Source organism: Cucurbita pepo, chromosome LG18, assembly GCF_002806865.2.
Source record: "Cucurbita pepo subsp. pepo cultivar mu-cu-16 chromosome LG18, ASM280686v2, whole genome shotgun sequence".
In the NCBI taxonomy this organism is placed as follows: Eukaryota; Viridiplantae; Streptophyta; class Magnoliopsida; order Cucurbitales; family Cucurbitaceae; genus Cucurbita; species Cucurbita pepo.
In genome coordinates, this window is record NC_036655.1 from 7,685,370 (window position 1) to 7,709,775 (window position 24,406).

At 38.4% G+C, this 24,406-nt stretch overlaps 4 protein-coding genes across 15 annotated transcripts; 2 read left to right on the forward strand and 2 right to left on the reverse strand.

Moving 5' to 3' along the window:
* Positions 1-1,805: 1,805 nt before the first annotated feature.
* Positions 1,806-23,973, reverse strand: LOC111780227. Of its 2 annotated transcripts, XM_023660568.1 has the most exons (4): positions 23,955-23,973; positions 2,491-2,803; positions 2,239-2,393; positions 1,806-2,165 (listed from the first exon to the last, which is right to left on the reverse strand). In XM_023660568.1, exons 2-4 carry the CDS (start codon positions 2,768-2,770, stop codon positions 2,046-2,048), a joined length of 555 nt encoding a protein of 184 aa, XP_023516336.1. In that variant the 5' UTR covers positions 2,771-2,803; positions 23,955-23,973; the 3' UTR covers positions 1,806-2,045. The 2 variants fall into 2 exon arrangements, with proteins under 2 accessions (XP_023516336.1, XP_023516335.1); XM_023660567.1 differs by lacking the exon at positions 23,955-23,973 and having other exon boundaries at positions 2,491-2,967.
* LOC111780224 (nucleobase-ascorbate transporter 6-like) lies at positions 4,994-10,569 on the reverse strand. 3 transcript variants are annotated; one of them, XM_023660561.1, is made up of 15 exons: positions 10,128-10,569; positions 9,485-9,630; positions 8,957-9,054; positions 8,695-8,871; positions 8,398-8,498; positions 7,954-8,029; positions 7,742-7,801; positions 7,441-7,625; positions 7,033-7,129; positions 6,756-6,842; positions 6,178-6,236; positions 5,994-6,085; positions 5,812-5,889; positions 5,574-5,734; positions 4,994-5,488 (listed from the first exon to the last, which is right to left on the reverse strand). In XM_023660561.1, the coding sequence occupies exons 2-15, from the start codon at positions 9,585-9,587 to the stop codon at positions 5,270-5,272; spliced, it is 1,593 nt and encodes a 530-aa protein (XP_023516329.1). In that variant the 5' UTR covers positions 9,588-9,630; positions 10,128-10,569; the 3' UTR covers positions 4,994-5,269. The 3 variants fall into 3 exon arrangements, with proteins under 3 accessions (XP_023516329.1, XP_023516331.1, XP_023516330.1); XM_023660563.1 differs by having other exon boundaries at positions 10,012-10,132; XM_023660562.1 differs by lacking the exon at positions 10,128-10,569 and adding an exon at positions 9,826-9,977.
* Positions 13,300-16,126, forward strand: LOC111780230 (39S ribosomal protein L47, mitochondrial). 2 transcript variants are annotated; one of them, XM_023660572.1, is made up of 4 exons: positions 13,300-13,470; positions 13,716-13,891; positions 15,404-15,561; positions 15,744-16,126. In XM_023660572.1, exons 2-4 carry the CDS (start codon positions 13,729-13,731, stop codon positions 15,849-15,851), a joined length of 429 nt encoding a protein of 142 aa, XP_023516340.1. In that variant the 5' UTR covers positions 13,300-13,470; positions 13,716-13,728; the 3' UTR covers positions 15,852-16,126. The 2 variants fall into 2 exon arrangements, with proteins under 2 accessions (XP_023516340.1, XP_023516339.1); XM_023660571.1 differs by having other exon boundaries at positions 13,301-13,470; positions 13,727-13,891.
* Positions 16,766-23,868, forward strand: LOC111780220. 8 transcript variants are annotated; one of them, XM_023660555.1, is made up of 6 exons: positions 16,766-16,879; positions 17,015-17,099; positions 17,258-17,459; positions 18,453-18,824; positions 18,898-23,306; positions 23,481-23,868. In XM_023660555.1, the coding sequence occupies exons 3-5, from the start codon at positions 17,328-17,330 to the stop codon at positions 23,275-23,277; spliced, it is 4,884 nt and encodes a 1,627-aa protein (XP_023516323.1). In that variant the 5' UTR covers positions 16,766-16,879; positions 17,015-17,099; positions 17,258-17,327; the 3' UTR covers positions 23,278-23,306; positions 23,481-23,868. The 8 variants fall into 8 exon arrangements, with proteins under 8 accessions (XP_023516323.1, XP_023516319.1, XP_023516325.1 ...); XM_023660557.1 differs by lacking the exon at positions 16,766-16,879 and adding an exon at positions 17,170-17,215 and having other exon boundaries at positions 16,889-17,099; positions 17,291-17,459; XM_023660551.1 differs by having other exon boundaries at positions 17,015-17,459.
* Positions 23,974-24,406: the final 433 nt, after the last annotated feature.

Here is a 24,406-nt window from a genome sequence, read left to right on the forward strand (position 1 = left end):
CTTAGAAAATCTAAAAAGAAAACAAAAGCTATGAATCTTATGCTTTTCCTGCTATGGCCTGTAGCTCTGGCTTCTTTAAGGAAAAAAAAATGATAAAACTTCAAGCAACGATGCCTTGGGTATTGAACAAGATTCCTCTTATTTTAAAGTTCACCCAGAAAAAGATCAAGTTAATCATTGCATCAGAGGTCAAAAATATGCAAAAAAATGATGACAAATTTCCTTTTTCTTTTACATTGTTGGTGTTGAGTGCTGATCCATCGCATCCCAATTAGCCCTCAATTATCTTATTTCACTATAGCTACGCACGAGTGCACTGTCACATTGCACTATATCTTACTCATTTTGTCTTAAGGTTTTTGATTGCGTTCATGCATGGCAACTCTCACTTTCCTTTCTCCTTTTCAATTACGTCTCTACTTTACTTCTATAGAAAGCAGCAGAAAAAAAAAGCTTCAAAAGATTCTAAACTAGTTCAGAAGCCTCCCATTAATCTCGTAAAACAACAATCTAGGGCACTTTTTAGTACTCACTCGACCTTCATGCAAAAAAAAGAACTAAAGATATACATTCATGCTGAAGAACAGTAAGAACAGGTATGGAATTTGAAGAATACTTACTTCGGCTCCGTCTTTTTGCAGCTCATCCTGTGTTCAATCATAGTTTGGCATGCGACGAACTCTTCAGGATCGCCTTTTTCACATTTTCCGTCAAGATCCAAGTTAATCGCAATCTCCACAAGCTCTTAACAGAGTTCCATGATCCTTAGTGATCATGAATAGCACTGCGTCTAAATCGATCAACATCCTTCAGATTACTGAGCGATACAGGCGCAGGATTTTCAGCAGCCCTCGTAATCCTCCTATCTAGAGAGCACAGATTTTGGGGAAACAGAGACTGCAACTTCTTGAGAACAATCCTGAATGGTTGTTTCATCAATACGCTCTAATCTGAGTAAAATATTGTCATCCCAATCATCTTTTGAAACTATCGGACTTCCTAAATGATTCGCAGAAGCACATCAAGATAATATTTTTCATTCAATTTGTTAATGCCATTTATCTATGTAATTTAATTCTCATAAAATTTCTTACAACCCCACCAACTTGAACTAGTACATGTATACCGTATCGACTTTGAAGTTCAAATTTCTCGATCTTAGTAAGAAAGGGTGTCTCCTCACAAAGGGGACGTTGTGACCTGGTTTGAGAGTAGTGCGCTTAACGACCTCGACATGGGTATCTATAAAACAAGGACAAGATCAGCCGAAGGGGAAGGAATTACTCGAGATTCATCCAACTTCGAACCCTACAAATAAATAAATAAATTTTTCGACTCTAAATTGCTACTGTGCTTTTCCATTCCCAATTAGCCCTTCAATGATCTAATTTCACTGCTCACATTGCACTGTATCCTCCTTGCATGGACGGTCTCTTTCTTCCTTTTCTGTATTTGTTGATTCAACTAATCTGGGTTTGAAAGAAGAACGAAGCATTTCTTACGACACATTTTAAAATCGTGAGGCTGATAACGATACATAACAGACTAAAAGCAGACAATATCGACTAGTGGTGGCTCGAACCCAACTAAGCTAACCCATTTGGTTAGTTCCAAGACAAAAAAATTATTGGAAAAGACATGATACCGTACAATGCTTAGCTAAGCTGAGATGACAGAGATTCAAATCAACATCATCTCAACTGTGTTCCTCCTGAGTTGTAAGCTTTGAAGCAAATGGTATGCTAAAGCAGATGAAACTATGAACAGATAAAACAGTAAATCAGAATGGTAAAAAAAAACTGAGCTCTGTTCTTTTGCTGAAGTCCCATATTTCATTACTGAAAATGACTTTGGATTTACAGAGATGTTTGAAGAATCTTAACTCCTTACACTATATAATATTACCCACCCTGCTTTCCCTTTCCTATGCACAGTTTCAAACAACTCTTTTACAGCCACCACTCTAATATCATTATCACCAACTTATACCACAATCTGTGCCACCCTGTCTCTCAATAGCATGTGGGAATAGGGAACATAAATGATTAGCTTCCACCTTCTGAGATGCTATGTAATGAAGGTTGCCATGTTCTTGATCGGGCCGTGGCCGAGGTTGTCGTCGATGTACTTGTCCTCGGTCCGTTGTTCTTCTCGTGTTTCGTCGCCTACAACAGTTATGCAGTTCGTTTGTCAAAGAACTTCCTTCAAAATTATGTTTTTTTGGGGTTAGAAATTCACCTGAACAGGATCTTGATCAGAGACAGATCTTCCAGCTGCTGCTGCATCGGAACGTCGGGGCGGATGTTCTTTCCTCCTCTCTGGCTTCTCTGCTGCTTCTAACTGGTTTTGTTTAACCTTTGCTTGTTTCTTTGCTGATAAGCCTCTCATAACCTCTGATACTCACAAACAAAATGAAGCCATTAATTCAAGTTAAGCCTATAAAATTAAGAGATTTCAAGAACTTTATGTGTTGGATATGATAAAACTGACCTTGAGAAGTGATGAGCCTGTAAACTTGGCCAAGAACAAGCATGTCAGCCGGGCGGAGAAGCTTGATTCGAGTTAAACGAACCGAATTACTGGTGGTTTCACTATTGTTATTACTTTCATTTGGAGTAAACATGGCAGTAGAGATGAGAAGAGCCACATAGTGACCAGGATTCATCTTCATAATCTCTCTAGCCGTCACAGGCCAATACAATTTGTCCACTTTCCCACCTGGGTGTTGTATCACAAGTGTTGCCGCATCAATGGCTTGGCAATTCCCCATCTCTCCGCCAGTCTCTCCGCTCTCTCTCTCTCTCTCTAATGGTAAGCAAGAGGGGAGGCTATGAAGAGAGGACCAATCTCTTTTTTATAGCCACAACAGACACTCATTCACCAGCAGCCTTAAATTCTTATCAGTTTAATACACCTTGGGGTAAAGAGGGGCAAGATTATCCAACAAGATATGAGGTGTTGAGCTATGATTGGGTGGGTGGAAGAACAGGGGATCTGGTTCCAAAGGTGAAATTACAGCTTCAACTCTTGATATGTACATTACATGATGAATACCACCACTTTGTAAATGGAAAAGAATAAATGAATATCAATAAATTTGAATGTCATACTCTCAAAGTAATGATTCCAACAGGACCACAAACAAGACAAAATTTTCCTCAGAAAATGTCAAACATTTCCTTGGATTACACAACTGGGAGTAGTTTTCAAGTAGCCCACAAGAAACAGAACAGAATTGGAGGTGAAAAATCTTGTGGGCACCTCAAAATCCAATCCATTAAACCATTTTCTTTCAAAAGGATACAACAAATCTTAATCCAGCAATAAGAGATGAGTTCATAAATTCCATAGATCCAAGAATGAAACAGCCAAACAACCAAACAAACAAACCCTAAGCAACAGTATAATGAGTGGTGTCCCATCAAAGGGGGTTCTTCTTTTTCTTTAAAAACCATTTCCCTTTCGAAAAGGAAGTTTACCCTTTTCACTAAAGCTTCCATTTAACTCAGACTCACTGCCCGATAAGCTTCTTCTTGTTCTTCTTTTGGTTCTTCGACTACTTATAGGGTTTTCTTATACATTATAATCAGCAACCATTGTTGGGATTGTTTAATCGATCGGAATAAATGAAACCCTAATTTTATAATGGACGGAAAGAAGAAGAAATCGATTGAAAATAGAAAGCTTACCGATAATAATCAATCGTGAAGCGTAATAAGAGGATTTGCAAATGGCGTTTACAGAACACGTTTGTGCAACATCTTTGGCAGGCATTTGCCAATATCATTGTGGTTGTAAGATGTGACAGAAATAGTTGCCACGCTCTGGCTCTTGAATTTGGAGCCAAACTGTGTTCATTCAAAGAAAATTAAAAAAGTGTGTTCTTCAAGTGCTAGGAAGCCCTTCTTCCACGGTTAAATTGGGTAACAGATATTGTCACTCATTACGTATTGCTATCAGCCTATGATTTTAAAACGTTTCTATTAAATAAAGGTTTCCACGCATTTATAAGGAATGCTCCATTCTCCTCATAGAATCGAACCACAGTAACGTACCAACCCAAATTTCGAAACTTTAGTGACCTCCCAAAACCCACTAACCAAACACCTGGAGACCCAAAAGTTGGCATATTTAGGCACTGTTTTCATTGATATTGACCAACTTAACCCTATATCTTTGTACATATTTGAAAGCCAAAAGGGAAGAAATGAAGGATACCCAAGTAATTTCACTCCCAAATCTTATCTCAATGACTCACCACTCACCATATGCTTAAAGATGAGTTATTCTGTTGTTTTAGGGTTTTATATTAATGACAGAAGAGAATGTTGTTATCAGATTATTTGGCAATAATGCCTTCTTCTGCAAGAAAATGAAAAGGCATCTTCATTTCTTATCATCCTTTTAGCTGCAACTCAAAAAGAAACATAAGACAAGTCTCATTCCACAGTTTAAGAGTTTAATTCAATATTTTTTTGTTTTGTTTCGGAGTGTGACTCACGAGTAGAGGGAATCTTTTTATTTAGATGGAAAAATTGTTTCGATCTTAGAGATTTGGAAAAATTGTTTCGATCTTAGAGATTTGATTGGTTAATTGAATTACGAAGAACGCGGTCTATTCAATCATATGATTGAAAAGATGATTAAAGTCATTAATTCAAGAATTAAAAAGCAAGCCCGCTGGACTTAATCTCGTCCATTAATTTCCAAAGCCTTTTCTTCTTTATTAGTTTCGAAATACAGGGGCTCGAGCTCGACATTAAGATGCTTAACCAAGAACTTGAACTTAGTCATGCTCAAAGTGTAATAGACAATGCAGCCTTGAATTAGAGTAGTTGATTTGTCAAAATGCACTCATTTCCAACCTTGAATAGCCCTCTCACCTAAAACTTTAAATGAGTTGCCTTAAATTTTTAGATGCTTCCTTTGTCTGGTCGCCTTCAATCTAAACCACTAGCACCTAAGAGATTGACACGAGATTGACACGTGCCTCGACCTCAAGAAAAGGAATATATGTCAATTACTATTAAACTATGCTCCCATGGCTACAAAAGGAAAAAAATAGAAGAGGCGTTTGTTTTTCCATGGACACTTTGAAACCGACCTCTTCGTTCGATGTACAAAACGACGCAACTAAATGAAGTTATAAATAAAGGTAATCGTATAGAGAAAAGAAGCTAACTTATACAGCTGATACTGGCAATACGTTCCACAGACTCATTTGAATGAAGCAAGCAGGCAGCAGCATTTGACAGAAGACACCAACAACTCACACAGATGGGAAATATTTGTTCAGGTTGAAAGGCAGAGAGTAGAACTCTTCGCTTCTCGTATCGCCCTTGAACGATCGGAACTTGTCCCACCAGTGTTTGCCCCTGTCTTTCCTGATGGCGTCGCCCTTTTTATGCATTGTGTTATCTAGAAAATATGCCACGATTCCAGCGACGAATGGCTCGGAAGAGAACGGGACATTGATCATGTCGTTGAACTACAGAGCAATAGAACAGGCAACAATGTCAATGTCAATGTCATCAGAATTTACCATGAGGGGAGAAGAAATCATCAGAACTTACCCATCTTGCTTTTGTGTGGACTGGACCAAACCCATTAATGGCTGTGTACTCATTGAAGTATTGTGGCACAGAGAGTCCTAGGAAGATGGAGAATCCTAATATGAACTTAGTTCTGAAGCTGTTGAGGTTACAGAATTGGAGGTAGCTTAAACCTCCCATGCCTGCAAACAAAATCCATCATTTACCAACCAAGATCACTAAATTATTGTACTTCCAATTATCGACGACGAACGCTTACCCACGTAAGCAAAGAAAAGACAGTACAGAGCTGCAACAATGGGGGCTGGAATGGATGCAAAGACTGCTCCAAATTTCCCTGCAAACCCACGGAGGATAAGAACAGATATACAGAAGGATTGGTGCCTACTTCTAACTCGAGTTCGGACTAAAGAGTGCAACCGATATCTATCAGAAACTTACCGAGAATGGAGAAGAATATCATGAATCCGGCTGAAATCTGCACAACCCTTCGACTGCCAACTCGGGTCAACGCCAAGAGACCAGCATTTTCACTAAAATATAAAAAGTAAGAAAACCTTAAAAGGGACAAAGAACAATTTTTGTACTTGATCGAATTATTCTGCTAAAGGCAGCAAACGCTTACACGGACACCGACGATCCGTTCACCGTTCCAAACAGCCCAGAAAGCAGAATTCCAACTCCCTGAGGTCAGAAACGATTGCATAGATAAGTTGAAGGGGTCAGATGCAATAAGCTTTTCAATACACTACAAGCTAGCTACAGAGCTATGGCCATGACAAGACCCAGGCATAGTTAATAGCTCATGCCAAGGCTTAATAGTATCTCTTATACCCCTCACAGCCTGCTTTCAAGCCTTCAAAGGGAAAACTTTATAATTTAACACTTTTGTTGTCTCCTAGAGCTAGCTTATGATGGGCAAAGCGGAATAAGGCTCAATACTCGGTTATTAAAAAGTTACGGTCAGGTATGTGAATCATGATAATGATAGTGTTTGTGTCTGCTAGTTATGCAAACTAGTAGCGAACTCGAACATTGTGCTTGCAAAGTTCTTATTAAATCATCAACCTTTTTCTTCCGGGTGGCACAGACCTTGGGCAATATCAACACACAAGAAAACAACTAAATGGATAAAATCATGGACCACCATGCAACTACGAGTCGCATATTTCATATTACATAGATAAGATAACTTTACAATACCTGCCAACCAACACCGCGACTGAGAATCGAGGGAGGCAACTGAGTCGCACTTGCATATCTGGACGTAGCAATAAAGGCACCAGAGGACTGCATTTGACATGGGGCAAGGGAGAAAGTGGGGATCACTTCAAGTTCACAAATGTATTGTCAATAATAACAAACTACTTTTCGATGGCATCGTTAACTTGAGAAACCAGAAACCAAGCAATTGCGAAGGAAACAGAAGGTGAAGAAATAAGAAAAAGAGCGAGCATTGAAACAAGAAAAGAAAACAAACCTCTACTAAAGCAACAAATGATGCCATCATCATGGCAAAGGCTTCACCAGCATCAAATGAAGGTGCTCCCCATTGAAATGGATATGGAAGTCTTATCCTGCATATGTAAATTCCATGTTACTTAATGCAGATCCCATCACTGAACCAGGATTAATGATATCCAATGAAAAATAAATGGGTTTGATAAAATATTTTGATTTTCATTGATAATCTCTTCTAGTTGATCGACGAATACGTTGAATGTTCAAAAGGAATATACAAAACTGCGTCTAAGATCAGACGTTGAAACACAACCGGTAAAAGAAGTGAAATAATGGAGAGGTAGGCCAGAAAGAGATTCCTTCAACATCCTAAGCTAGGATTGTGACTTCATGCTCACAATTTTGATCTTAGCAGGTCATAACTCACCATGGAGCGTTTTCTATAAGCCCCGAGCGGTCAGTACGGCAACTTGATTGTGTTTTAGACGGTGCACCTTTGTATGCCCCTCCTACTGTCAGTAGGAAAGCATAAATCCACACAAACACCACACAAAAAATGACTGCAAAACGATCAAATATGTGTTTTCCAGATTTGATCACTTGAGGCAAATACTGCACAAGAAGTATACATGATTATAGCGAAAGACGATCACAAAACAAATGATTTTCTTTGTAAAAGAAGAGGACTATAAAGAAAACACTGAATGTGTGTTGCTTGAAAGGAGTACCTGTGAAACAAAGACCAAAAGTATAAGCTCCGGCAGTCCAATCTCCACACATTTGGCAACCTATCATCCAAGCCAAATGTTAGACCCATTGTAGGGAAAAATTAATCAGATATTGTAGGCATGTCTAAGCATTGCGATTACGAGTATAATAACAATTCCTTTTAAGAAACACATGCACACGAAGACGCAGAGCGGGAATGGGAGAGACTTACCCCCGGGAAACCCAACTCAAAAAGTCCAAATCCAACTAGAGAAACCAAAGGGACAGCTGAAAGTGGACTAAGAAACCTGAAGAATGGAAGCAAAGTGAAATTCAAGCTTTGCAAAGTGGACGGGTCAATAAAATTGTGAAAGGCAATTCATAATGTATCGTTAAAATAAACTCGATGTCACATGTAACAAGAATCTAACAATAGCTTAAGAACTTGTTCAAAAACAAAAAAATGAACACATCTAAGAACCGAGTTCTTGAGCCTCGAACATGCAAACTTAATGAATTGAGTACTTCATGCAGACACCTTGCATCAATCAATTTAACCAACAAATGTTATGCCATGAAAGCACTTGTAACGCAGCTATATGTTTGCAATTAACCAAAAAACGTCAAGTTGTCATTATATCATTGCGTTATCCTTCATAAGGTAGACTCGACCCACCTTGCAACGTTACGCCACAGGCCACTAAAGCCCAAGACAATCTGAAGGGTTGAAGCAACAATGAGAGCACCCTGGATTGCCCGCATTGTCTTCTTGAATTTCTGAATATGCAAGCAAAGCAATGTCAACAGCCTCAAACGAAACACACAATTATAACTAATGAAGAACGCTTTCGTTAGTTAAAATTAGTCATTGATAGAGACAAATGAGCATTTCTAATAGCATGAATGACACAGTATTTGACATCCTACACTAGGCATTAATATCAATTCGCCAGAAGAATTTAGTTCACATTACATCAATAGGATCAGCCGTATCAGAAAACCGACCAGCAACGATGATCGAAATAGTGGTGGGTACAAAAGTATATGACCCTCCAATTACAGCTGGTAACCGAGTCCCAAAGAGCGATTGTAGCAAGGTATTCAAACCAGCAACAAAAAGCAAGGTTTGGACAACCTTTGCCTTCTCCTCCTACAAGAACAATGAGTTACAGTCACATGGTTGTAAAAACCTTCATAAAAAGGAATGTAATATAAAAGTTTCACTTGAGCCTTACAAATCCACCACCCATCTGAGGAACAAGAAAAGAAGGAATCAGAACCGTCGTGCCTAACATCACCAGATAATGTTGGAAACCAAGAAGTATAGCTTCAGCTGCATAAGGAAAAAAAACAAAGGAACAAATGGTGTTTATTCCCATTAGCGCAAAAGATGCGAACAAAGGAATGACTAGCTGCTTTATTCCCATGACAAATTTAGAAGATAATGCTATCAGAAGATCTGCCAGATTCGTTCACAGAGGTACAAATTTACTTTCCAAACAGCAGAATCTATCAAAATAAAGAGGAAAACGGCGGAGAATGAACATAAAAGAAAAGTTTCTATCAGCTATTAATACATAACACGGTGGTGAAGAATCAAGAAACTGCAAGAACTGAAAATAGCTAACCATACGGAAACCAATTAGTTTCAGAAGAATCGAACTCGAACTACGATCGTCTTGGGCAAAACAAGGCCAATGTTCTGAAAATAGAACTCAACTTGGAAAGCTTAGAGGAAAAAAGGGATGCAAAAAGAGACTCACGCCATGGAGGTGGACTAGTAATGCAGTAAGAAACGTTGGGTAGCTGATCCTTCGGTGGATGAGCTTGTGGCTCTTCTACTTTCGGTGCTGCACCTCCCGCCATGACTCACTTCACAACTTCCTCTGCTTGAAACAGTTCTTTCCCTCTGCCCCAGAAACAAAAAATTTTAGAACATGTACAACCAAACTCAAATCTAAGAAAAACCCATATCCCAAATCATCCAAAACAAAAACTCAAACTGATGAAAATGTCCTAATCTTAGAGTATAGCACACTAAAGTGAGAACAGAGGCAGAGAAAGCGGTAAAAAACATGAGGACCCAGAAGATTAAAACACTCACAAGCACCTCCACAAGAACACTAGGCGGGAATATTATAGATGGAACTCCACACAACAAAATAAATAGCACAAACACAATAGAGGGTAGCCCTTGGGTGGATTATTAAAACGAGGAAAACCCATGAGTCCCACTAATTTCCAAACCAAAAAATTGCAAGAAAGATGAGCAAAAGTAGCTTTTAACAACCTTTGAGAAGCAAAATCAAGTGGGAAAACGCTTAAAAGTCAATACAGCATTCACCCCACAGCCTAAAGTGTTCACTGAAAAAAGTAGAAAACAGAGGAAAGGGAAGAGAGGAAAACCCCGCAATAAATTTGAAGCAAAAGCACAGTCCAGAACAGCACCAGCAAAGCTCAAGAGATAGCTATGCTGTGAAGCGGGTATGAAAGATAGAATGATCTGATACACAAAAGAATCTCTGCATATACACTGGCGGGGATAGCTGCGAAGTTCCTTTTTCCAGATTCCCTCTCTAACTTTCTCTCTCAAGAATTATTTTTTATCATTAATTTTTCATTTTTTCCTAAACCCTTTTATTTCCATTCTTTATTCCATTCTCTTAACATGAAATTTAGTAAATTTTCCATCTTAAACACAGCCATTACTGCAACTCCCTTCCTTCAATGTTCCCATTCAAAACACACATCTGATGCACCCGCACGCCATAAACAAATTTAATTCCTTAATTAACCCAAACGACGACGTTTGGACCAATTAGGGTTTCATCAAAAGGAAAGAAATAAAACTTGTTGCCAATCGTTTCTCTACGCGATTCCCGAACAAGCAGAAAGAAGGCACGGAGCTTTGGCTTGAATAATGCGTCAGTATACTGTGAAAAGACGGAAATACCCTTGATGGATGTAGACTCCTCCTGGCCCTGAACACAAATAATTGGAGGGGTAGTTTAGAGATTTTGAAGAGTGGCGATCACGTGCGAGCTGTAACAATGGAATATCGGGCGGGTGTAGACTAGGGGCGCTCCAATCCACAAAAGCCCGTTCAAAAGAAAGAACCGCCGACACAATTCCCACATCCCTATTATCACACAATTTTATAATTCATAATAAATAAATAAATAAATAAAAGTTGAATATTCTTTTTTATCTTTAATTATGTACCAAAAATTGAAAAAGAGGTTGGCATGAGTTTTTTTTCCCTTAATATTTGATTTTTTTATTATAATATGTATAATTAATTATTAAATTTTATTAAAACAATTTATTTGAGAATAATTATTAATATTCACGACTTTAATAAAATCTAATGCGTATTATTTATAATTATTTATTAATGAATAAGAACGAAATTAAAATTTAAGGAACATTATTGCTTTGTTAATAAATTATTATAATAATGTAAGATTTATAAATATATTTCATTGAATATTATTTACTTCCCTATATATTGACGTACCAAATATTTATAATTTAAATTTTATGTAATTTTACTAAAATCATTTATTTAAGGGTAATTATTAAAGTTTATTACAACTAAAGAATACGTGAATGAAAATTAAATTAGTTAAAATTATTTTAATAAAGCAATTTTATAAAAAAGTAAAATAGTTTATTGTAATTAATTATCTAAAATAATGTAATAAAATTGTTAAAAAATACTTTATTTATATAAAACATGCATTCTAATATTTTTATCAATTATTTTACCCATAATCTAATCCACGTCATCATTTTGTTTTTCTTCCCTCGTGATGCAAGTGCCTTCTAGAGGATTAATTATTTATTTTTTAAAAAATGGTTGGTTTATGTTTAAAAGTAAAAAAAGACATGAAAAAATAATAAAATAAAATAATTTTATTAGCCACAAGAGAAAAGCCACGTATATTGACAATACAGCTGGCAATTGCCTTCAATTTTGGCTTTCTGTACACGCGCGTTGAACTCTTGTTAACATGCTTTTGACCGCACCCAATCTAAACCCTTCCATTTAGCTTCCTAAGCAAGTATATTTGGGATTTTTTTATTTTTATTTTTTATTTTTTATTTTTTAAAAGGTATATTTGGGACGAATCGAATGTTCCCACGATTGATACGTACATCACCCAATCTTATATTTTAATAAATAAGATGGTTTACGTTTACTATGTTTTATTATTATTCTCTCAAAAATCATAAAACTTATGGTGCTTCTTTTATATAATTTTATCATTTTTCTTGTTAATAAAAATATATTATAATTTTCTATATATTTTCGAATATTCACATTTATGATAGGACGAGTGAAAATAATAATCCTTAAATAAATATATAAAATAAAAATATTTTTTTGAGTATAAAATATTTGATAGCGTATAAATTATAATACAAACACCAAATTTAAATTCCAAAATAAAATTGGTTAAAAATAATAAATTATTCGATGAGTTTAGATAACTATATATATATTTTTTTTTTCTTTCATTTTTTTTAATGATTATGAATCGTCTCAAAAACATAAAGATTTCAGCGTTGGAGTTCAAATTAGAGATGAAATCATTAAGAACTGGAAAATAACAAATAAAAAGAAAGACTCGTTAACGCGTAACTTCCAAAATAAAACGATGATTTGAAAACTTTAAATAAATATAAAATTCGTCTAATATATTATATAATTGTATTTTTATATCATCAAATTTAATTTTTTTTCCTTTAAATAACTTTATAATTTATATATACTTTACCTACTTATTGGCTTTTTTATTTTGTTTATTATTATTGTGGGCCACATGGGACACACCCTAAATTCGATTTATATTCTAATTATTTCAACTTATCTTACTTTAGGAACTTCGAATCATATCACATCTTAATTATGGGGCTGAGATTTGCAAAAATTATTATTTCCTAATAGTTTGGGTCATCATGGATAGTGTTTATTTTAGGAAATTGGAGAATGATGAAATTTATTATTTAAATAGTATAATTGTTTGGTTATAAGAGTGTTGCCACGTGTCTGTTTTTTTAATACTATTTTTTATATATTATCACCCGTGGGTTAACATTTTTTGGTCGGTTAACTCAATCAACCTGAAAAATAAGGTTACAACCCAACCCAATAACATTTAATGTTTGTTACTGATTTATGGCTCGTGAATATTTGATACTTGAACTTTATGGTATTTTAATTATTAATGTAATATGTATTGTGGATAAGTATGATTTTTTAAATAATAATAAAAAAGAACTTACAACCCAACCAACCCAGAGCGAGAATAGAGAATTGGATTGGATTGGGTTGGGTAGGTCAGGTCAGGTGGTAAACTCTATTTGAGTTGCTCGGACCACCAACTCAACCAACCCGATAGTAATTGGGCCTACATTAAAATGGGAAGGAAGGCCCAGCAGCCATGTCTGGCCCTCATTAGCCACGACTAACTGCCCGCCATTTTTTTTTAAGGTCAGCCCAGTAAACAAAACCGAGCCCACTATGTAAAATAAAATAAAAAATTAATAAAAGAAAAAGGATAACCCTAAACTAGTTTCTAGAACAAAATAACTCTTCTTCTTTTCGCGCCGTCTCCTCCTCCGTTTCAGCAGCTCAGTGTTGCCGCCGCCGCCACTGCCACTGCCACCGTCGCTTTCTTTCTTTCGTGGCGCCGCGGCCTCCCTCTTAGCGATTTTGCTCTGATTTTCTTCTCCCTTGTAACTGGTATTTCTCAATCTCCATCCATGTCTTCCTTCCCACTCGAAAAACACAAATTTGAACTTGTCTAATGAAAGAAGAGAGGAGTTTTAACTTTTCTTATACGATTTTTTTTTTTTTATTTGATACAATATCCGATTAGCGGAAAATCGAGATGTGGTTTCAGAAATATGTAAAATCCACTATTTAATTTCAGAATTTACAACGAAGGGGTAAAATTGCACACAAATTTTCTCCCTTATTGTCTCGCTGTTTGGTGCAGCCATGTTTTTGACTCGAGTGATTGGGAGAAGATTTCTGGCTGCTGCTAGATCAGAAACTTCTTCTGCCACAGCTGCTGCTTCTACAACTACGATGGGCTACAACCCGCTTGAGGAGTTTTTTGAGGCAGATAGAAGTCCAAATGACGACAAACCTGTTGTATATGGTATATTCATATATCGCCTTCAAACTTTGGTCTTCTTTATCAATCTATAAATTTGTAGTTTGGTTCCTTCATTTTGAAGAATTTGTCTCAAAATACTGTTCCTTTGGTGGGTATCTGGTTTGATATCGTGAAATACTGAAATTTGAACTTGAAGTCATGGATAGTCTACTTACTCATGGGAATGAATACAAATTGATCAGATTCAGCCACTGCACTAAAAGAAAATACTCTCCTTGTCGTGTATGGAGTTGGAATGCATCTTGATTCATACCGGTTACAGGTTACTTGGTCCAGTTCAAATAATTGGTTACAGGCGGGGACTGTGGATTCTGATTGATTGATAAAACATCACAAATGTTATATGTTTTATGTTACTAGTTTTTACATGATATAATAGATGAAAATGAGTAATTACAAATAACTATGCTGGACTGAGACCTACAGATTTCTCAACACCTGAGGGACACCAAAGTGCTCCAAAAAAAAAAATTTAGTTTCATCATAATTTCAATGTATATGTTCTTCCTCCTTTGTTTTCTTTGATTACATGTTTTTTTTTTGTACAATTACCTGATTGGATGCATAGTGAAAATAGGAGCAAGGACTTTAAATGGGTGTGGGCAGCATGATTATGTCTGATCTATCTGCATAGCTTCTATACCTGTCAGTGCTTTTTTATTGCTGAATCTGTGTTATAAGTGCCATGTGATCAGCCCTTGAAAATGTGCGTTTTCAGAATTTTTATAAATTGTTCTGTTATGGTTGCTCGTATGATACTAATGTTACGTTAATGTTTTATCATTTTGTCTATTCGTGTGGTTACTCACTTTGAATAAATTTGCGGTACCGGAAAATGCTGCTCTTTGTCAAAGGCTATTTTGTTTTAGGATACACATTTTTCTCATGTCAATACAGACTTGATCTTTTGCCAAAGTTGTCATATAGATACACACACACACACACACACACATGCATGTATGTATATGCCCTACTTCTTAGGAATAAAGTTCTCTTAAAAGTTCAAACAACCAAAAACGAAGTATGATGTAATAGAAAATTTATGAGATTTAGAGGGTCCTCCCTCTTGGTCACCGCCTATACTATATAGGAATGAAATATCCCTGAAGTTGTTCGGCCCTAATGTTGTAAGCTTGGATACTTGTGCGAGATCCAAATGCCCGTGGATAACCAAAGAATCCTCAAAGTTTGGCGCCCACCCAGATGAGATATTAGTATCTTATGAATTTTGCAATGTATATAATTTTGTAGGATTAGCTCATGGACAGACAGATTGTTCAGCTTGGAAATTTTCTTTAGTTTGTGACGATTGCAGTTTATAGTATAATTAAACAACCGCGGGCTGAAGTACAAAACTCATATGTCTTGCAGAATGCAAGGGAGAAAAATCCCATTCATTAGAAGTTAGAAAAAGCTCTGATTCTTATGGCTGAAAGTTTGTGCCTTCTTGAAAAGACATTATTGAGATTCTAATTGCAATTCCTATGCTGTTAGGTCGAAGTTGGAAGGCTTCAGAACTTCGGCTCAAGTCTTGGGATGATCTTAATAAGCTATGGTATGTTCTGTTGAAGGAGAAAAATATGTTGATGACACAGCGCCAGATGCTTAATGCACAAAATCTAAGGTTTCCTAATCCAGAACGCATTCCCAAGGTAAAGTTGGCAGAGATTTTGTATTATATTCAAATTGTAAATATAAGTTCAATTTGCTTTCTCGCTGTATTTGTTTCTTTCTCCTGCTTCTTCAGTTGTGTGATCTCAGGGCTTGTGATGGTTCTCCTTTCACTACTTTTCTATTCTAATGTCGATGATGGTTGTCGGTGCTCGTAATTTAGGTGCGGAAGTCAATGTGCCGAATCAAGCAAGTACTTACCGAGAGAGCCATCGACGAACCAGATCCTCGGAGATCTGCAGAGATGAAGAGGATGGTAAACGCTCTGTGATTAGCGAATCAGTATTTCAAAATCAGCGCTTGTATGCAGTGGAGCTTATCATCTCTGTGACAAAAGGAGGAAGTGTTAGCATGATAATGCGCGTCCGATACAACGCCTTATCATTCTGTAATCGAGGAGATATCATTAGAACAAGCCTCGAAAATTGTTGGATGATTTCTAATAATGTTTTATCAACACTAATCAAAGTTTTGAAGATGTTTTTAATTGTGGCAAAGATTAAACAAGGGCCAAGTTTATTATTCTAGAATGTGTGTGTGTACTGATGCATTGGCTTTGATGAGATTCTGTGCAGCGCCTGTCTTGCTTGCTTATTCCAATTCTATTCCCTACAAGAGGGGGCAGAGACACATGATTGGATTAGACATGCTGCTGCTTTTTGATTAGCTTCTTGATCAAGACTGTTTATTCATGAGGGTGAACATAGACAGGGGACCCCCAACATCCTTTCTTTCTATCTTATTGCTCGAGTTAAAACGATGCCTGCCTGCCATGTGGCACGATCTCGTTGGAGGAAAAAAATCGATTAATGCTGTGTCACCCTTTAAAATAGTAATGTGTGTTGGAACAGCACGAGACAACCTTAACTTAACCTCCTCCCCCCTTCCCATAGGAGATATTACATTGATGGAGTTAGGTGACAGACGGGGGTGGCGGGGGGGCCAAGCTTCACCGGCTGGGTAACCCAATCATCCCCGGAGGAGAAAATTCCCGAAACGGAAAGTGGGAAGTGGGGCCCAGAGATGACGAAAACAGGGCCGCGAAGGGCATTGGATTGAATGTCAGAGCCCCCAAAAACGCAGTTGTGTAATTAAAATGAAAAGTCAAAATTGAAAATAAAAAAATAAAAAAATAAAAAATAAAAAGAAAGAGAAAAGAAAGAAGAAACATTTTGGGGCACGTTCTACAAAATCACTTGGGGCCGTTGCATCACCGCCATGTTTATTTATCATTAACTCAGCCCGAACTGCCCAATCTACCCCGAACTGCCCGGTCTCGGTTCTCCACCAAGTTACCAAGTACACATTTCCTTTCTGCCGTCTGGCTCTTTCTTTCTCTTCTCCTACAACCCCCCACCCCCCCTCTGTGTGTGCTTTCGATTTTCTCACTCTAGATTCTCGCACTCTTCTCTCTTTCTCTCTCTCTCTTTCTAGGTTGAAAGGCGGCTCGAAATCATTAATCATCTCTTTGCGTGTGGTTGGATCTGGACTTCAATTCGATCACTCTCTGTTAGATAAGGTAAACCCTAGAATTCGTACTCAATTGGTTCGCCGGTGGGATTTTCGGAAAATCCCTCTTGTCTTTATAGGGACATGATGCCTCGGCAGCGTTATGTATTGATCTAGGGTTTCTCGGTAAGCGGATAGCTTTCAATTGGCTTTCCTCTGTCGAATTAGGGTTAGGATTGATGGTACTCGTTCGGCGTGAAGGTGGGATCGAAACTGGAATTGGGGAAAATGCAAGGCTATGCATGGGCGTCGAGGTGAGGACTGGAAACGGACTCGGCACATGTGGACAGTCCCCACACGTGGTACCCAGATCGTAGAAGCAGATGGTTCTTCATCATCGTCTTCGTCTGCACTTAATTCGTTTTGCAAGGTAACGTTTTCTGTTTCTGTTTATCCTGATTGTTTTTTTTTTAGATATTCCCTTCGTGCTTCAACTTCCTTTGTTCTTGTTTTATCTCATCCTTGGAAAAAAAAAAAAAATAAAGAAAGAAAAAGAAGAAGCATTCGCTGTTGTAGGGAAATGGAAAGGTTTAAGAAATTATTTGTTGCGTCAATGTTTGAGGGAGGGATTGGTTTTAGTTCTTATGATGTTCATTGTTTCTCTATGGAGGAATTTAATGAAATGTCTCTAAAGCCTTGGACGAGGCCTTGAGAATTGTTTTTGTTGTAGAATATAAGCTTTTCTCTATCCTGTTGAGGAGCTTGGCGTTGGATGACCGGTCTGTAGGCTTCCTTAAAGGTCTCATATTTAGTTCAAAAGTTGTATGGCTATCTTCTGCTTGGAATTACCAAATGCTACTACAGATTCTTTGTCTGTTAGAATGGGACGTCAATTCGTTGAGACTAGCCAATTAGCTTTTAATTATTTTCCCCATCCATGGATATTTTTCTTTTGAGTCATCTGTTTCAGGCTTGATAACTAGTCCCAAGGCGTGTTTGCTTCACCAGGGTGGGATGTTTACGAGATTTGCTTCAGGGTTTTTTTTTTTTTTTTTCATTCCCTTGCTATTTTAAGTAATGGATGTGTATATGGGGATTGACCTAGACATCTTTCTTGACTAGTTTGAATGAAGTAGAAATTCGATGTATCTCAACTGATCTCTTATTTTGGTCGTGTATTTGAGATATAAAAGCTTTGTTGTTGTTTATTCTTATGGAAAAACATTGTAGTTTTTATTTTTAAAAGGTAAGAAAGCTTTTCCCCTCCTGGCTTTTTCCTGGAGTTATGAAGGAGTGCATCACGTTGTTTAATATCATATAGCTTAAGTCTTGCTTATCTGTGTTGTTCGTCATTTAAATTTTAATTTCTATTGACAGGCACTTATTTTTTGATGACTCACTATTCTGTACTCTCTTTGAACAGGGTGGACGTAGGATTAGTGTTGGTGATTGTGCTCTTTTCAAACCCCCTCAAGATTCCCCACCTTTTATTGGCATAATCCGGTGGTTAACGGCTGGTAAGGAGAATAAGTTAAAGTTAGGTGTGAATTGGCTTTATCGATCTTCTGAACTAAAGCTCGGCAAAGGCATCCTTTTGGAAGCTGCGCCGAACGAAGTCTTCTATTCCTTTCATAAGGATGAAATTCCTGCTGCATCTTTACTCCATCCGTGTAAAGTTGCATTTCTTCCAAAGGACGTTAAACTTTCATCAGGGATCTCGTCATTTGTGTGTCGGAGAGTGTATGACATAACAAATAAGTGTTTATGGTGGCTTACCGATCAGGATTATATTAATGTAAGTTCTTGATGCTTTAGTCATTTTCTCTCTTAAACGGTGTGATTTTTGGTTAATTTTATTTGTTTGTCAGGAACGTCAGGAAGAAGTAGATCAATTGCTATATAAGACAAGATTAGAAATGCATGCTTCAGTGCAATCTGGTGGCCGATCACCTAAGCCTACAAGTGGTCCAACATCAACATCTCAGTTAAAAGCTAATTCAGATAGTGTTCAAACCACTACCTTTCCTTCTCACACAAAAGGCAAGAAAAGAGAAAGAAGTGACCAGGGATTAGAATCTGTTAAACGTGAGCGCATCATCAAAGCTGATGAAGGGGATTCTGCTAACTGCAGATTGGAAAATACGTTAAAGTCTGAGATTGCAAAAATTGCTGAAAAAGGAGGCTTAGTTGATTCTGAAGCTGTCGAGAAATTGGTGCAGCTTTTGCTGACTGATAGAAGTGACAAAAAAATTGATTGGGCTTGCAGATCAGCACTTGCAGGTGTCATAGCTGCCACAGATAAGGTCGAGTGCCTTAGTCAATTTGTGCATCTTAAGGGTTTACTTGTACTTGATGAATGGCTCCAAGAGGTTCACAGGGGGAAAATTGGCAGTGGTGGTAGCCCCAAGGATAGCGATAAAGCAGTTGAGGAATTTCTCCTGGTTTTGCTTCGAGCCCTTGATAAACTACCTGTAAATCTTCCTGCTTTACAGATGTGCAATATTGGAAAGTCTGTGAATCATTTACGCTCACATAAGAATTTAGAAATTCAGAAGAAAGCAAGGAGCTTAGTGGACACATGGAAAAAACGCGTTGAAGCAGAAATGAACATTAATGATGCAAAGTCTGGTTCAAACCAAGCTGTTGCATGGAGTGCAAGGACTCGTCCATCTGAAGTTTCTCATGGAGGGAGGAATCAAGATGCATCCTCTGAAGTTGCCATGAAGAGCTCGGTTTCTCAGCTCACTACATCCAAATCTGTTTCAGTTAAGCTAGCTCAGGATGAGAGTGTTACAAGATCTGCATCTGCCTCTCCTGGTTCGATGAAACCAGTTTTATCACCTGCATCAGCAAGCATTAACTCGAAAGATGGATCTTCCAGAAATCCTGGTGTTTGTGGCACTACTGATCTTGCTCAAACTATTGCCAAGGATGAAAAGAGTAGCAGTTCCAGCCAGTCCCACAATAATAGTCAATCTTGTTCTAGTGAACACGCTAAAAGTGGTGGCTTAGGGAAGGAGGATGCAAGAAGCTCTACTGCTGGTTCAATGAGCGTGAACAAGATCTCAGGTGGTGGATCTCGCCAGCGCAAGTCAGTTAATGGATTTCCTGGTTCTGTTCTCTCGGGGGCTCAACGAGATGTAGGATCTGGGAAAAGTTCTTTGCATAGAAACACAGTCTTAGAGAGATCATCACAATCTGGAATGACCTTTGAAAAGGCATGTGATGGACCTATTGTTGAGGGAAACAGTCCTAAATTGATAGTGAAGATCACCAATCGTGGCCGGAGTCCTGCACAGAGTGCTAGTGGAGGATCTTCTGAAGATCCTTCGATAATGAATACCAGGGCTTCTTCTCCTCCACTTTCAGAGAAGCTTGATCAATTTGATCACAGTAAGAGTGATACATGTCAACCTAATATTACTGGAGATGTGAATGCTGAGCCCTGGCAGAATAGTGATGTAAAGGATATGGTGACTGGGGCTGATGATGGCGATGGATCTCCTGCTGCTGTAAATGGTGAAGAGCGATGTAGGACTGCTGAGGATGTTAAAGTTTCAAAGGCAAATTCATCATCATTAGCAAATGATCAAAAGAATGGGAAGTTACATGAGGCTTCTTTTAGCTCTATGAATGCTTTAATTGAGAGTTGTATTAAATGCTCCGAAGCGAGTATGCCTACCTCTCTCACAGATAATGTTGGAATGAATTTACTCGCTAGTGTGGCAGCTGTTGAGATGTCAAAGTCTGATTTTGTTTTGCCTTCCGATACTCAAGGAAATATCACTACAGTTGACCGAAGAGGCAGTGATTGTAAAGTCAAAGCATCTTGTCCTGAAGAGGATGCTAGAGATAACATGCAGTCAAATGATGCTATGGTTGTTAATGAGCAGGGCGTGATCATTGGTTCCTTTGGAGCTAATGGGGATGGAAGTTCTGCTTCACATTCTGAAGAGAAACCTATTGGAGATCTAAATGGTCATTCAAAATCTTCTGGTTTAAATTTGCAACAAACGGCTGTGCCACTGGCAGATGGATGTATAAAAATGGACGAGGCTGGAGGCCCTGCCTCTCCTGCTAGGATACCAGAGAAGGGCTCTGAGATTGATGGGGCTAATCCAGTCAAGGACAGAAAGACATCTGATGTAGTAGATGAGGATAGCAGTCCAGAATCAAGACCAAAGCCAAGCAGTTCTTTTCCTGATGGTGGCATGGTCGTTGATGGTATCTCGAATCGGGAAGTTGAAATGAATGTTGTTGACAAGCCTTTGCATCGGTTCCAAGAAGCTGATGACAATGCAGATAATAGAATGAATGGTGTTAGTACAGCAGACCAAAAGCCATCATCAAAGTCGAACAGTGATTCTGCTAAATTAAAGAATGATGAATTATTTCAGGCTTCAGGCTCTTCAAGTGATCTGGTTTCTATAAATGCAAGTGGGATGAGGGGCGAGAAGGATGATGAAACCAACGAATCAGCTGATGTCAAACAACTTGAAAAACATCAAAGTGATCGAGACTCTATGCCTTCGGAGTCCCGAGATTTAGGTGGTTTGTGTTCAGCTATCAACCATGAGGATGAGCAAGCAGAGGAGAATTTGGAATGTAAAGAGGATAATGAGAAAAGTGGAGTACAAACACATCATGGGCAATCTATTATGTCTCTTCTTCAAGAAACTGAACAGCATCTGCCATCCAAGAGATCCAAATTAGCTGGTGTAGAAGCAGAAGAGGCAGAGGAGTCTACATCTACTGCTGCAGATCCTGGTTCCATGACTGCTGCGGGGGTATCAGATATGGATGCTAAGTTGGAATTTGATTTGAATGAAGGCTTTAATGTAGATGATGGAAAATGCAGTGAGCCAAGTAGCTTTACAACGTCTGGTTGTTTGACAACTGTTCAGTTAATTAGTCCGTTGCCCCTTCCTGTATCTAATGTGGTAAGCAACATTCCTGCTTCAATTACAGTTGCAGCTGCAGCAAAAAGACCTTTCGTTCCACCTGATGATCTATTGAGGAGCAAAGGGGAACTTGGTTGGAAAGGATCAGCTGCCACAAGTGCTTTTCGACCTGCTGAACCTAGAAAAGTTCTAGAAATGCCACTAGGTGTTGCAACCACTCCACTTGCTGATGCTGTGGCTAATAAAATTTCTCGACCTCCGTTGGATATTGATTTGAATGTGCCTGATGAAAGGATTCTTGAGGATATGAATGTCCAGATGTCTACTCAGGATGTGGCCTCTAAGTCTGACCTGGCTAATAATCGTGATCTGACACATGGTATTGGTGTCTCACATGCACGTTGTTCTGGAGGACTAGATCTTGACTTGAACCGAATTGATGATGCTCCCGATCCAAGCAACTTCTCCTTGAACAACTGTCGTAGAATAGATGCTCCTCTTAATGTTAAATCATCGACTGTTCCTCTCAATGACAAGGTGAATTTTCGTAGGGACTTTGATTTAAATGGACCTATTGTTGATGAGACCCCTACTGAACCATCAATATTTCCTCAGCATGCTAGAGGCAGTATGCCATCCCAGCCTTCTGTTTCAGGTCTTTGGATGAACAGTGCAGAAATGGGAAATTTTCCATCATGGTTTCCTCCAGGGAATGCTTATTCAGCTGTTGCAATTCCATCGATTTTGCCTGATAGAGCAGAACAGCCTTTTCCAGTTGTTGCAACAAATGGACCACCCAGGATTTTGGGACCCACAAGTGGTAGCAGTCCATATAACCCTGATGTCTTTAGAGGGCCAGTATTATCATCTTCTCCGGCTGTGCCATTTCCTTCTGCAGCTTTTCAGTATCCTGTCCTGTCTTTTGGAAACGGCTTTCCTCTACCGTCAGCCACGTTTTCAGGTAATGCAACAGCATATGGCGATTCATCATCTGGTAGCAGGCTTTGCTTCCCTGCAGTCCCCTCACAGTTCCTAGGTCCTCCTGGTACAGTATCAACCCCTTATCCAAGACCTTATGTTGTCAGTCACTCAGATGGCGGCCACAATACTAGTTCTGATAGTAGTAGAAAGTGGGGAAGACAAGGTTTAGATCTAAATGCTGGACCTCTAGTTGCAGACATGGAAGGAAGAGAGGAATCATCATCCTTTGTACCCAGGCAACCATCTGTTGCCAGTTCGCAGGCCACTACCGAGGAGCATATGCGGGTTTACCAGCCAACAATTGGCATAATGAAGAGAAAGGAACCAGAGGGAGGATGGGATGGGTACAAACAGTCGTCATGGTAGTATAACATCCTGTGGAGTCCTGAAAGCTGGTGAGTTCTTGTTTATATCTTATCACTTATGAATATAGGCTTCAATCCCCACCCCAGCTGAAAGACGGAGGATGGGTACATCATGTTGGCATGTTTTTGCTATTTTAACATGGATATATTTGTATTCAACGGTTTCTTTTCTAATGTTAAAAATGTTAATTATATGTTTTTCAGTGCTGTGAGGATTGGAATTGAGCTGACTTCCCCTGGCTGTCATCTAACTTTGTGTGCTTTTCGGAGGAGGTGGTGAGTAGTATCTCATGTTCTTCATGGTCTCAAACCCCACACCTTTTCTCTGTATCAGTTGTAACTTAAAAAAAGAATGTCTGGGGCCTTCAAGCTTCTTGTCACTTGAATTGTTCTGGGTGGCTGCAGATAATTTCTTCTTTGTAGATATTTAACTGTGGAAAGCATGCACTATCTGTTCCCCAGACACTTGATAGTTGGTGCCGATACAGGTGTTCAGTGCATCGATTTAATATACTGTTGAACTCAAAACCTTTCCATCCTTTTTGCACCCATTTCACCAATATGAACCGGTGAATTGCTTTGAGCATATTTATAATTTCGTTTTTTCCCTTCAGGATCAAAGCAAGAGGGTGCATCTGATTCTGACGCATGCATTTCAGTTCATTTAACTTGCCTCCCCTCTCTCTCTCTCTCTCTCTCATTTCTACATTCTGTCTTGCAAAATAATCAGTGTTCCTCATTTTTCATGCTGGAATCACTCTTTTAATTTTACATGGAGTTTCTGTAGTTACCTAATTTGTGCTGTTCTGCTCTCCTTATATAGGGATCGACCCTTCTCTTTACACAACGTTTTGGCAGAGTGGTTATCGTTAGCTGACACTTTTTTTTTCTTTTTTTTCTTTTTTTTTTCTTTTTTTTTTGGAGGAATTGTAAAAGCCTTCGAATTCCTTAAGTAAAAATATTTCCATGTAGAAACATAAATAGCCCCCTTCCCACACTGGCTTGAAGCCTCTTCACGTCATACCATCTTGTTTCATGGAATAGTATTGTTGCATGTGGACAGGTTTTGAGCAGCAGCAGGTTTATAAGGGAGTGAGCGAGTAGCCTACTTACTTGACTTACTATTTATT